The following is a 12,103-nucleotide window of genomic DNA, read 5'->3' on the forward strand; positions in this document are numbered from 1 at the left end:
TTCCTCACAGCTGTCAGAATTTTCCACACTGGATTTCTTGACCCCATTTTCACGGACCGGCTGAGACTGAGGAGCTGCCCTGCTCGGACTGGCTTTCGCCCGCTCAGCTTAGCTTCTGTACTGTCATTGGCTGTTGCTCTTCCCGGACCCGCCCACAACGACCTCAACCCTGATTGGATGCCAGTGCCCTTTTATTATGGCAAAAGGTGAATCCCGAGGGTTAGAGGTAGGACGATTGGGGCGTTGTGTAGCTAATGCGCAGGCGTGCCTTCTTGAGAGGGGGATTGGCTGGCGACGGGCCGGGACGGGGCGGGACTCCAGCCTCGGCGCACGCTCTGTGGGCGGAGAGGGCGGGGTTGCCGGTGCCAGTTGGTCCGAGTGTCCAGGCCTGAGGTGTCCTCCCGATCTCTCCCCTCTGCCGGCGCCTCAAAAGGCAGGTGAGGGCCGTCGTGGGTCGCGGAGGGCCTGGCCTCGAGCGACTGGAGTTGCGGCCTCGGTACTGACGAGAACCTGGAGGGAGGGGCGGGATGTACGCGGTCCGGCGCACGGGGACCCGGGAAGAGCGTCGTACGGCCTGGGCGTTAGGTGCGCGGCCGAGGCCTGGCTCCCTGCAGAACCCCTGCGCAGCCTCTTTTCTCATCCTCTCGTTGTTGGGAGGAGAGGTTCCTTTGTGGAGGGCCGCCCGCGGTCCGTGGCGCGGACCTCCTGCCGCCTTCTCCCCGCGGATCCTGAGTCTAAGGCCTCTGTCCGCCCTGAAGTGGGACTGCGGGAGGGGCGTTCGGGTGTGTTGGGACCTGGCACGCCTGGACTAGCCCACGGCTTCTCGGCCGAGAACTCGGAGACGGGGGCGGGGGAGAGGACGCGGGGGCGGGGAGGGAGCCGAGTGAGCGGTGAAACCAGGGCTGGCGACATCTTTTCAGGCTCTGAAAGTAGCTCCCGGGTTAGTTTCTCAATGGGCATCTTTCAAGCGTCCTGCTGGACAAGTTTGGGGATTTAGGATTGTTGGAAAGGAGAAACAGGAGACGTTCCTGAAAGACAGGATTTTCGTTTGTATCGATTCCAGTACTATGACGTAATAATATTAAGGACAGATGGTGTGCTCTGTTCCCAACGCTGTACCTGAGAATCCAAAGCTCTGCCTGTATATTCCGTGCCTGTACTCATTCACTGATTAAACTCAGTATAGCTAACCACTCTGGGGATCTCGTTTCTGATCAAATATTTGGCCAAACGGTCACTTAATTTTGTGCAATTTAAAATTGGACTTAACCAGAACAAGTCAGAATTTGAAGGGACTTGAACAAGCCGTGTTGAAAGTCGTTGCAGCTTGCAGTGAATGAAATTTACCTTCAGTTTTTTAGATAGTAGAAATAGCAAAGAAATTTGACATCAAGGGTTGCAAAACGTTTTGCAAATTTAGATTAGGGTCATACTAAAGTGTCTTCCATTGCATAATGGAAAAAGCAGGGACTTTATAGTTAGATCTGAGTTTAGATTCTTGGTACAGACTTCGGCTGTGAACTCTAAGGCAAGATATGTAGCCTTTCTGAGATACAGGGTCCACGTTTGTAAAGTGCCACGTCCTGTTGATTTGATGAGCTAATATATGTAAAGAATTTAGTATATTAATGTACAGTGACGTTTAGTAGTTTTGCTAGTTTCATTAGTAAGTAGATGACGGATCATGAAAATCAGTTTTAGATGCAGAAAAGTTGAGAGGTTTAGGTTGGGTGGATATCGGAAAAGTCTCAAAATCTCAGGTCTCCGTTGTGAGCATAGTGTGGTGGAGTGGTGGAAAAACTAGACTGGGACATTGACTGTATGTAGTCTTGGCTCTGTCTGTGTAAGTATTACTGTGATCTTAGGTAGGCCATTATCATCTTGGCCTTGGCTTAGTTGTAAAAACGAGGCAAGTGGCCCAAGTAATTTTTAAAAATTCTTGTGGCCTGAAGTAGAGCTAAAAGGTAGAAAAGATAATAGCTAACATTATTGAATAACTACTGTGTATTGTTATATTTTATATATATATATATATATATATATATATAAACTCATAATGTTCTCACAACAAAACTATGAGGTACATGCTGTTATTAACCTCATTTTACAGATGAGGAAACTGAGGCTGAAATGTTAATCTTACCTAAGGTTCCAGAGCTTATAAATAGGAGAGCTAGCATTTGAATCCAGGTAACTTAATCACTGCTAAACTGCCTCTTATGAAGAGCATGTCATGGTACTGTTGGGCATACTAGAAAAGAAGGTAGAGGTGTACTTGGTAAGATGATAGCCTTTGGTCACAGTTGACTGTGAGGGCATGGGAAATGGGTCTGTACTAATGCTTGCCACATTTCTGGATCCTTGTTCTTTCCATACTTTTGCTCCTTGGACTTAAATTATCAAAATAACTCTAGATTCTCTTCCACTGACCAAGGCTAGATGAAGATAGGCACTAAAATTTACTGTGATTTTTGAGAAAAGTTTTATGAGATCTGACCTCGGCTTAGGTCAGAGTTGAGGAATCCCAGACAGTCATATCCATTGCGGAGAGCTAAGGCAGATTTTGGATAAGCTAAGGCAGATTTTGGATAAACAGATCAGCTTTAGCACCCCACATTTATTTCGGTGTTCCCACACTTGAGATACTTTGGTCTGGGTTCTCTTTTATTTATTTATTTATTTGTTTGTTTGTTTGTTTGTTTAATTTTATTTTATTTTATTTATTTTGCGGTACGCAGGCCTCTCACTGTTGTGGCCTTTCCCGTTGCGGAGCACAGGCTCCAGACGCGCAGGCTCAGCGGCCATGGCTCACGGGCCCAGCCGCTCCGCGGCATGTGGGCTCTTTCCCAGACCAGGGCACGAACTCGTGTCCCCTGAATCGGCAGGCGGACTCTCAACCACTGCACCACCAGGGAAGCCCCTGGGTTCTCTCTCTTTTAATGTCAGGTTTGGATTTATGTGTAGGAGCAGAAGGAGTTGAAAATGAACTCCTAAGAGCACATCTGACCCAGCATTGGATTGATATGATAGCAACTATAGATTGAGAAGAAGAATTTTATAGTTGAAAAATTCAATCTTGTGTCGAGTGCATATTATGATGTAGTACTGGGCTAATGTAGGCATTGCAAAGTTTGAGGATTGACCCTATTTTGAAGGAAGTAAAATCCATGGCTAAAATACTTTGACTTAAAGAGCTCAACAGACCTTTTGATCCCATATGTAAAATAAATCTGTTTAGGACTCTGGATGTCCTGACAGACTTAGAATATATACAGGAGTAGCGTTTTGAGACTGGTCTATTTGATCACATCACAATAAGAAAAAATTGCTACTTGTGTTTTTTTGTTGTTGTCATGCAGAGGCAGCCGGTGATACTCTGGTGTTGCACACGGCTGCCACATACAGTTGGGCAGGTTTTGCACTGTTCAGCCCTCAGGGCAATCTTACATGGGCTATGATGTGAGTAGTGCTGTCTTGGGTTATGTGGTATATCCTACAGCACTGTCCTTGCGCCCTGCTTTTGTGCTCTTGCTTCCACCCCAATCTGGACGTGTTTTTCTAAGAGTAATTTTTCTAAGAGTAATTTTTTATTGTTTGGGTTATATGTGGCCAAAATTTCAGAAACTGGCTTCTTTTTCCTTACCTACTACATTGGTCAGCCTGGAACACTTTGCATTTATGGAAGACTTCTGGGTTTAATTTTAGTATTAGACTAAAATACAGGCAAAAGAAGTATAACCCATCCCTATACTAGATCTGATTTCAAAGTTGAGTGCATTGATTTTGTGATTATCTGTTGCTTTGACTTGTGTATCATATCACTCTTCTCAGCTGTCATGAGAATTCTGTTTCAGGTGTATTCTTAAAAAGACTGGATATTAGAAATCTGGAGCATTTAATTTACAGGTTTCCCCCTACTATCTGAAAGTAGAGCATTCCTACCTTTTGTAAGCTGAAATGGCGTAAAGTGATGAAGCAATTATCTTAGGACATCTTGCTAACAGATGCACAAAATAAATAAAACACTCACAGACACAGGTCAAAGCTGTGGTGGCTTGAGGCTGAGCTGCTGAGTGTAGTTCTCAGGGAAGGAGCTTGGTGTCACTGCTCAGAGTGAGTGCTGCCTCTGTAACACCTTGCTGCAAAACAAACGCTGAATGCTATTTTTGTTTTTTGCCTTTTTTTCACGAAAGCGGAAATCCTCATCAGATTTCTTTTGTTTAGCAAAACAGGTACTAATATAGGTCTTTTATACAAGCGAAGTGGCATAAAGCAAACTTTTAAAAAATGGGGAATACTTCTCTCATGTAGCAGGGGAGATAGCCAAGTTGAAGTGTGCTGTTGCTGAGTATTCCCAAGATCACTTACTTTTGCTTTTGGCTGTTTCCTCTGTCATCCCTCCCAGACAAGTATCAATAGTTGAAGTGGTATGAAAGTGCTCTTGTCTCGGGGAAGGGCCAAATAAAGTTTTCACTGCTAGCACTCTTCCTCTTCAGTTATAAAGACACATTGATTGAATGGAGAAGAATAATTTTTGAAGTGTGGTCTTTGAATACTATTATACAAAGCATTTAATGACTTAAAGAATTTTTGAAAAAAAATTTCATAATCAGTCTATTTGGATTTATGTGTGTGTGTGTATAGATACATCTACACATATACACACAATTTATACAGTTGACCCTTGAACAACGAGGGTTAGGGGTACCGACCCTCTGCACGATTGAAAATCCACATGTAACTTTACAGTTGGCCTGCCATATATGCAATTCCGCATCTGCAGATTGAACCAACTGTAGGTCGTGTAGTTCTGTAGTAGTATTTATTGAAAAACATTTGAGTGTAAGTAAACCCGCATAGTTCAAACCCTTGTTCAAGAGTCATCTCTGTGTGTGTGTGTGTGTGTGTGTGCAACTATATCTATCTATCTAAAACTTTTTCTGAAGTACAAAGAACCTGAGAATTAAAACCAGTGAGGGAGAGTAGCGCTGATGCTGTATAAGTGGGAAGACTTGGGGTAGATGTATTAAGCATTATTTTTAGTGTTACTTCTTTAATAAAGCTATGTGTAAAGGAGGTTTAATATCTTTCTTTTTTAGACTGAGTGATATCTTACTTGAGAGGTAGTTTATACATGTGTACACTGAGCATTCTGTTGCCATGTTCATGCCAGCATCTGAAATGTCATGAGGGAATATACAATATACTGATCACTGTTTTGATTGTGATTCTAGTTCTGGTATATAGACATCCTTGTCCAGTAGGTTTGGGTTCTACTGTTCAGCATATGGAGGCATAACAATGCCTTGGGTATAGTAGGTGCTCAATAAATACTTGTTGAAAGAGTAACAACATTGACTAAGATCTAAGTTGCTTCACTGAGTAAATTAGATTGGTTAACAAATCTGTTTTCAGTAATAATCTGGTACATTATTTAATAAATTTTGAGCACATTGCATGTGAAATGAATGTTAGCAATAGAGCAGAACATGTTTCACAAGGATTTGGAAATTGCTCTAATATTTTGGAGCCTTTTTTGGACACAAGAAAATGTTAATATTTATTTACTCATTTACATCCTAATTAATCTATTTTAACTATAACCAGGAGGTGACAAGTACATATTTTTCATTTAACCCATATTAGTGTTTCGGATAACTAGTATTTTTCTTTTGAATTTTATGTTTAAAAAGTGTTAATTGGTATATATGAAAAAATGTTTTAATAATGAAGAATATTTTTAGAGAGATTTGTCTTCCTTGCTGCCATTATCCTTAATATAAGAGCTTTTTCAATTTGCTGTGTGTTCTTTATCCATACTAAAGATTTTTCACATAATTTACATCAGTGAATATACAATGGCATAAACATTCTTTCATGTTATTATAGTCATAATTATTTTTAGTAACCACTCCATTAGAAATGGCAACTATAATCAACCAGGCTCTGAATGGACAGTTTATATTGTTTCCAATTTACTGGGTTATAAATAAGGTTGAAGTAAAGATTTTTATGGATGTAATTTTTTTCCTCCTTAATTTTCCTTAGGCTAAATTTCCAAGAGTAAAAGTACTTTGTAAAAAATATTTAAATGTTTTTGTGAATCTTGTTTATTACTGTACTGCTTTCCAAAAATATTACATTTAAAATTTGTGTCCAATATTTTGTGTTAGTTTTTCCATAACTTTGCTAGCATTGATCATCTTCTTTTAGAAAAATATTTTACGAAATATACAGTGGTATTTTATTATGCATTTCTTTGACTACCAAGAAACTCAACATTTTCTCTTATTTACTTAATACTTCTCTTTGTAAACTGTAAATATTCTTTGCTTATTTCCCCACTGGGTATTTATTCTTATTAAAGCATGTGAGGGCCTCCCTGGTGGCGCAGTGGTTAAGAGTCCGCCTGCCGATGCAGGGGATACGGGTTCGTGCCCCGGTCTGGGAGGATCCCATATGCCGCGGAGCGGCTGGGCCCGTGAGCCGTGGCCGCTGGGCCTGCGCATCCGGAGCCTGTGCTCCGCAACGGGAGAGGCCACAACAGTGAGAGGCCCACATACCGCAAAAAGAAAAAAAAAAAATAAATAAAAAAAAAATAAAGCATGTGAAAGGGGTCCTACTGGGTCACTTAATTTTCTTTTGAAAAACAAGCTTGTATTTCATTACTCTATGTGTCTGTGTTTCTAACTTTTTCCTATTGCAGACCGTTCATCAAGAATTTTGTATCCAAGGCCCAAAAGTTTGTTACCGAAGATGATGAATGCTGACATGGATGGTATGTTCTTCGTTTTCCTTTTTGTATGTTCCTGGTTTTGTGGTGCATACATTGCTTTATTAAGCAATAGAAAGAGCAGAGAATCAATACTTAGAAGGCTTTGATCTTGGCCAGTGTACTTATTCATAATCCCATCTAGTTCTAGAAAAGATTTAAGGCAACTTCCATTCTTTAACTATGAGATGGCAAAACATTTTACCTTCACCTTGGTGTCCTCATCTGCCATGTGGGATATAACCTTTTATTTTACAGGGCTCTTGTATAAGTCAAGTAAGAATGAATATAAACCATTTTGCAGATCTTTTAAGTGCTATACTACACAAATGGTAGCTAATATTAAGAGTAAATCTGAACCTTTTCATTACAGCAGTTGATGCTGAAAATCAAGTGGAACTGGAGGAGAAAACACGACTTATTAATCAAGTGTTGGAACTCCAACACACCCTTGAAGGTTAGCTTGCGTTTTGTATTTTTCTTGACTAACATCCAGGTAATTGAAATTGTAATTGTAAGCAAATTGCTAAATTTGTTCGTTACTGTGCAGTTTTTAAAACTATAAATTTCAAAGTCTACTTCAATAGTTTTTTTTCCTCTCCTGCCTGTAGCTTTGGCTGGTGATTTCAAAGAACAGATACATTTCAATAAGGAAGTCAAATAGTGTTCTTATGCTTCCCTCTTTAAGGTCTAACATAATGAGCCCCATTTAAGTCCCTGCATTGTGTTACTAAGTCCACTTTAATAAAGCTTATATGAGAGTAAAATCAGTGTATTAGCCTCGGGGATTATAAGGGAACTGATCTGAGTTTTTTCATTTTCTAAATGTCTTGCATAAAATTAATTCCACCAGTGAAACATCTTTTGGTTTTCAACGAAATTAAGAGGTGGTGGTGGGGTTTTTTTGAAATCAGGTTGAGCAGATCATGTCATTCCAGTGGCTTCCCATCTCACAGTTAATGGAAGCCAGGTTCCTCTCTGTAAGTCTCTCACTTCCCTTTTACCTTTCAGTCCTGTCACATTCCCTGACTGGGACACTTCAACCTCCTTGCTGTTCTTTCAGCAAGCTTCTCCTCAGGGTCTTAGCAGTTGCTGTTCCCCTGTGCTTGAATCTTTTCCCTTAGTCATTTGCATATCTATGTGGCTCATTCCCTTACTTCCTTTAGGTCTCTAGCGAAATTTTCTTAATCAAAATAGCCATCCCTAACTATACTGTATCACAGGACAACTGCCCTTGGCTTCCTGTGACCCTTACCCTTCTTGCTTTTTCTCCTGACCCCCACCCATCCTAAGCCCCATTAGAATGTCAGATTGTTAAGGGCAGGGACCTTTTTTGTTACTGTTGCCTCTAGAACAGTGCCTGTCTCTTAGAAGGCACCCCAGTAACTTAGTTGCTGAATGACTGAGGTGTGGCATCTTCTTTTTTTAATCATGAAGACCTGCTCTTTTGAATTTCTTGCTAATGTAAAAATACAAAATGATCAATTGCTTGGAAACTGACTGCCTATATCCAGTATGTGAATTCAGTTATGTTCACTTACTACACTGTCTTAAATATTACTAGTAAAGACATTATGGTTTTATGATGATATGAACCAAAATTCACATTTTAAAAAGTGTTTTTTAAAATAACCATTTTAAGAGTTAACTACTTAACAAAAATGCTGTTTACAAAGAATAACATTTAGTCTAATGTGAAATCTCTTTTTAAGAATTTTGGCTATTGATTTGTACTCAGTTTACTTTCTTTACCTTAACTTCTAAAGTAGTCTGAGTTTAAAAACAGAAAATTTAAGGATTGTGGTATTTCTTTTAAGAATGAATCTTAATAAGCATTTTATAATACGGAGTCATTGCCATCATTTTATTGACAATGTGCTTTTTTATTTTCCATATAGATCTCTCTGCAAGAGTAGATGCAGTTAAGGAAGAAAATCTGAAGCTAAAATCAGAAAACCAAGTTCTTGGACAATATATAGAAAACCTCATGTCAGCTTCTAGTGTTTTTCAAACAACTGACACAAAAAGCAAAAGAAAATAAGGGATTGATATCCCTTATGTCTATGGAATTGCTGCTCTTTTTTTCTTTAAAACTTGGATAGATTCCAAAAGTTATAGTACTTTTGTTTGTGGCTTCACTGAGTATTTATGAAGATAATGTCAGATCTAAGCAAAATTAAGAGCGTAACAGAAGACTTCCATGAGTTTGTGTATTATGTTAGTCTATGAAAATGTGCAAAGGTATTGTAGAGACTTTATAATTAGAAATGCATATATTTATGAAACTTGAAAATGAATGTTATATCAAATTTGCTTTGATTTATAGGTTTAGCATTGTCTTTTATTATAGGCATAGTTAGAGATAGAAGAAAATAACCACCGTGTTGTGAAAAAGTGACCAAAATCACGTACTGAATGCACAGCTTTATATACCCTGTCCACCATCGTGTGCCTCTTCTCCATTTGCTTTCTTCCCATTTTCCTTCCCCTAAGGAAAAAATTGGTTTCACATTTGTAAAGAGTAATTTCAGTAGTTCATCATCTAAGAGAGTAGCCCGAAGTCTGTTGAAACTTAACCAAAATAAGATATTTTCTCAGTTTAGGGCTTATTTGTTATATTTAGTAATAAGATAGGATAGTTGGTTTCTGTTTAATCAATTGAAAACAGGGGCTATAAAGAAGATTTTTCTTTGAAACTGAATTATCGTATTGGGAAGATTTGTTATTAAAAACTTCCTTTGCACAAAATAATCCACTTGATACCTGAAAAGATGAGCTCTGGTTGTGTGTGTGTTTGAAATAGAAAATTTTGAGGAAATATAGAAATAGGGTAGGAGAAGTATTTAATACTTGGTAAGTACTTATAACCAACTCCAAATGTTTTTACTCCAGATTTGTGTTATCTCTGGCACAGATTAGATTTGGGGGGGGGGGATATATAAGAAAATGGATTAAGTTTGGCTAACCTTATGTAAACCACACCTAGAAGAGAATAAAACTTGGTCTCAGGTTTATTTGCAGTACCCAGATGATCAACTTTGCAAAGTCCCTTAAAAAGGTATTAGTATCAGAATCATGAATAAAATGGGAGAGTATTACATGTATACTAATTGATGCTTTCTCAGTATTTTATCTCACTACTTCTCCCAGAATTTTCTGTAAACCCAACTACTGGTTTGCAGAGTTTTAGTCATTTAACACTTTTTTTAAATTTAGTTTGTACATTCCATTTAGTAAAGAAATCTATCAGAAGTAATGTTAAAATATTAAATAGGAAAAGAGATCCACTAATATAGTTTATGGTTATTAAATTTAGGCTAATCCTGGAATAATCTTAATGTTTGTATTGGTGTTAAGATTTGATGACTTTAGCTGTATGAATATATAATAGTCATACTGCAAACATTTTGCATCCCTTTGTGACCTAATTTTTAAGCATTTAAAACTGTGTTGCCATTATGCTTTGCTGTTTAATAAAAAGCTGTTTCAAAAATTGCATGTGTTTTGATATTATTGTGTAAGTAACTGGGATATATACAGTGGTGCAGTGGTGTATCGGGGTTGTTCAAAGCCACAGGATAAGTAGCGTATCCTGTGTAAGTACCAGTTACTGGATGTTTAAGGGAATACTATTTTTTTTAAACTAATTTATTTGTATTATTTTTGGCTGCATTGGGTCTTTGTTGTTGCATGTGGGCTTTCTGTAGTCGCAGCGAGTGGGGGCTACTCTTCATTGCGGTGCGCAGGCTTATTGCGGTGGCTTCTCTTGTCGCAGAGCACCGGCTCTAGGCACGCAGGCTTCAGTAGTTGTGGCTCGCGGGCTCTAGAGCACAGGCTCTGTAGCTGTGGTGCATGGGCTTAGTTTCTCCGCGGCATATGGGATCTTGCAGGACCAGGGCTCGAACCCATGTCCCCTGCATTGGCAGGTGGATTCTCAACCACTGCGCCACCAGGGAAGTCCGGGAATACTATTATTAAAACAAATATAGGATATTATACCTTAATTTAACAAATAAAAGAATTCAAAGAAAAAGATCCAAGATTGCCAGGGGAAAGGTGGTTGTATTTTTTAGGTTAGGCTAAGCTCTTGTAACGAGATGCAGTGGTAAAAAAAACGCAGAAGTTTCTCTTCCAACTAATGGTTCTGAGGTGAGCATTGTAAACTAACAAACAGGCTTTGTGAGCTGGGGATTGCTCTGCCATTTTCAACCGTGGCTTCCAAGTCACACTAGTTATAATCACCATTCTGATTTGCAGAAAAATGCATGGGGTACACATGCAGGGTTTATGGGTTGGGCCTGCCTGGCAATGGCTCATGTCTTCTCGCATTCCCAAGGGCGTGGGGGTTTAGATGCAAGAGTGGCTGAGAAATGTCGCTGGCTGGAAGCCATATTCCAGCTACGACTTTATTGTGGACGCCGACAGGAGGAGGGTGGCAGCTTCAGCCACAGCCCTCTTCTCTTGCTATTAAGTATCTGCGCCCAGCCTTCTTCCCATACACACAACGTACTCAACCTCTCCTCATCCACTTACTGACTCAGCTCTAAATCCAGGGCCTCTGCCAAGGTCTGTCAGTTGTAGATGTGACTCTTAATAGTCTGACTGCCTCTAAACTGATGACAGATTATTTGCTCTGCCCATTTATAATGGTGTAGTGGGGATAGGGTACCTAAATAAAAACTCGAAATTTGGACAACGGAATAAAGGGAAACACATCAAAGCAGCTGTGGAATACTCCTGGGAGAGAGACCCTGTGAAGATCCTGTCTCTGATAGTGGATGAAGTTCCTTGATTAGACCCTGACTGTAATCTCTGGCAAGAGACTACCCTTACCCATTGCTCTCCATGGCTTCCCCCCACTGGAAGGAAAGTTATTCCTTGTCCATTCCCCCGCCCCCCACCCAGGACTCTGAAGTACTTGGGAGTGTTCCCCTCATGGGAGTTGTGAAAGCAGTCCGCTTCGCGCTGGTGTGAGTCTGCCGCCCATCGTTTGTAGGCCAAGCTCACGTTTCTTGGGCTGTACAATTCCCTCAAAAACAACCTTGTTGTCGATAGGCTTCAGTTCCATAGGCTAGGAATGACAAGCTCTTTTCTAGACCAAATTCCCAAAGTTTGCTTGCTTTCCTTCCTCACAGGACCCTGCCTCCTTTAATGGAGGCTACTTTGAAACCAACTGAAAATAAGACTGCACTGGGACTGCAACACCCAGGTATCACGGCAGGGTTGGGTCCCTTTGATTGCCTTGACACTTGGAAGAGAAGTCTTAACTGGCCTTCCCCTTCTACCTCCCACACCTCAAAGATAAAACCATTTTGAACTTTTTCTGCTATT

The 12,103-nt window shown here is 40.0% G+C and overlaps 1 protein-coding gene across 1 annotated transcript; it reads left to right on the top strand.

Moving 5' to 3' along the window:
* Nucleotides 1–254: 254 nt before the first annotated feature.
* Nucleotides 255–10,268, top strand: SCOC (short coiled-coil protein). The gene is given in 6 exon segments (XM_060095069.1): nucleotides 255–275; nucleotides 277–411; nucleotides 413–437; nucleotides 6,707–6,778; nucleotides 7,146–7,229; nucleotides 8,671–10,268. Coding segments are annotated over 6 exon segments (480 nt in total). The 3' UTR covers nucleotides 8,814–10,268.
* Nucleotides 10,269–12,103: the final 1,835 nt, after the last annotated feature.

The sequence above is a fragment of the Mesoplodon densirostris genome, chromosome 1 (genome assembly GCF_025265405.1).
Source record: "Mesoplodon densirostris isolate mMesDen1 chromosome 1, mMesDen1 primary haplotype, whole genome shotgun sequence".
NCBI lineage: Eukaryota > Metazoa > Chordata > Mammalia > Artiodactyla > Ziphiidae > Mesoplodon > Mesoplodon densirostris.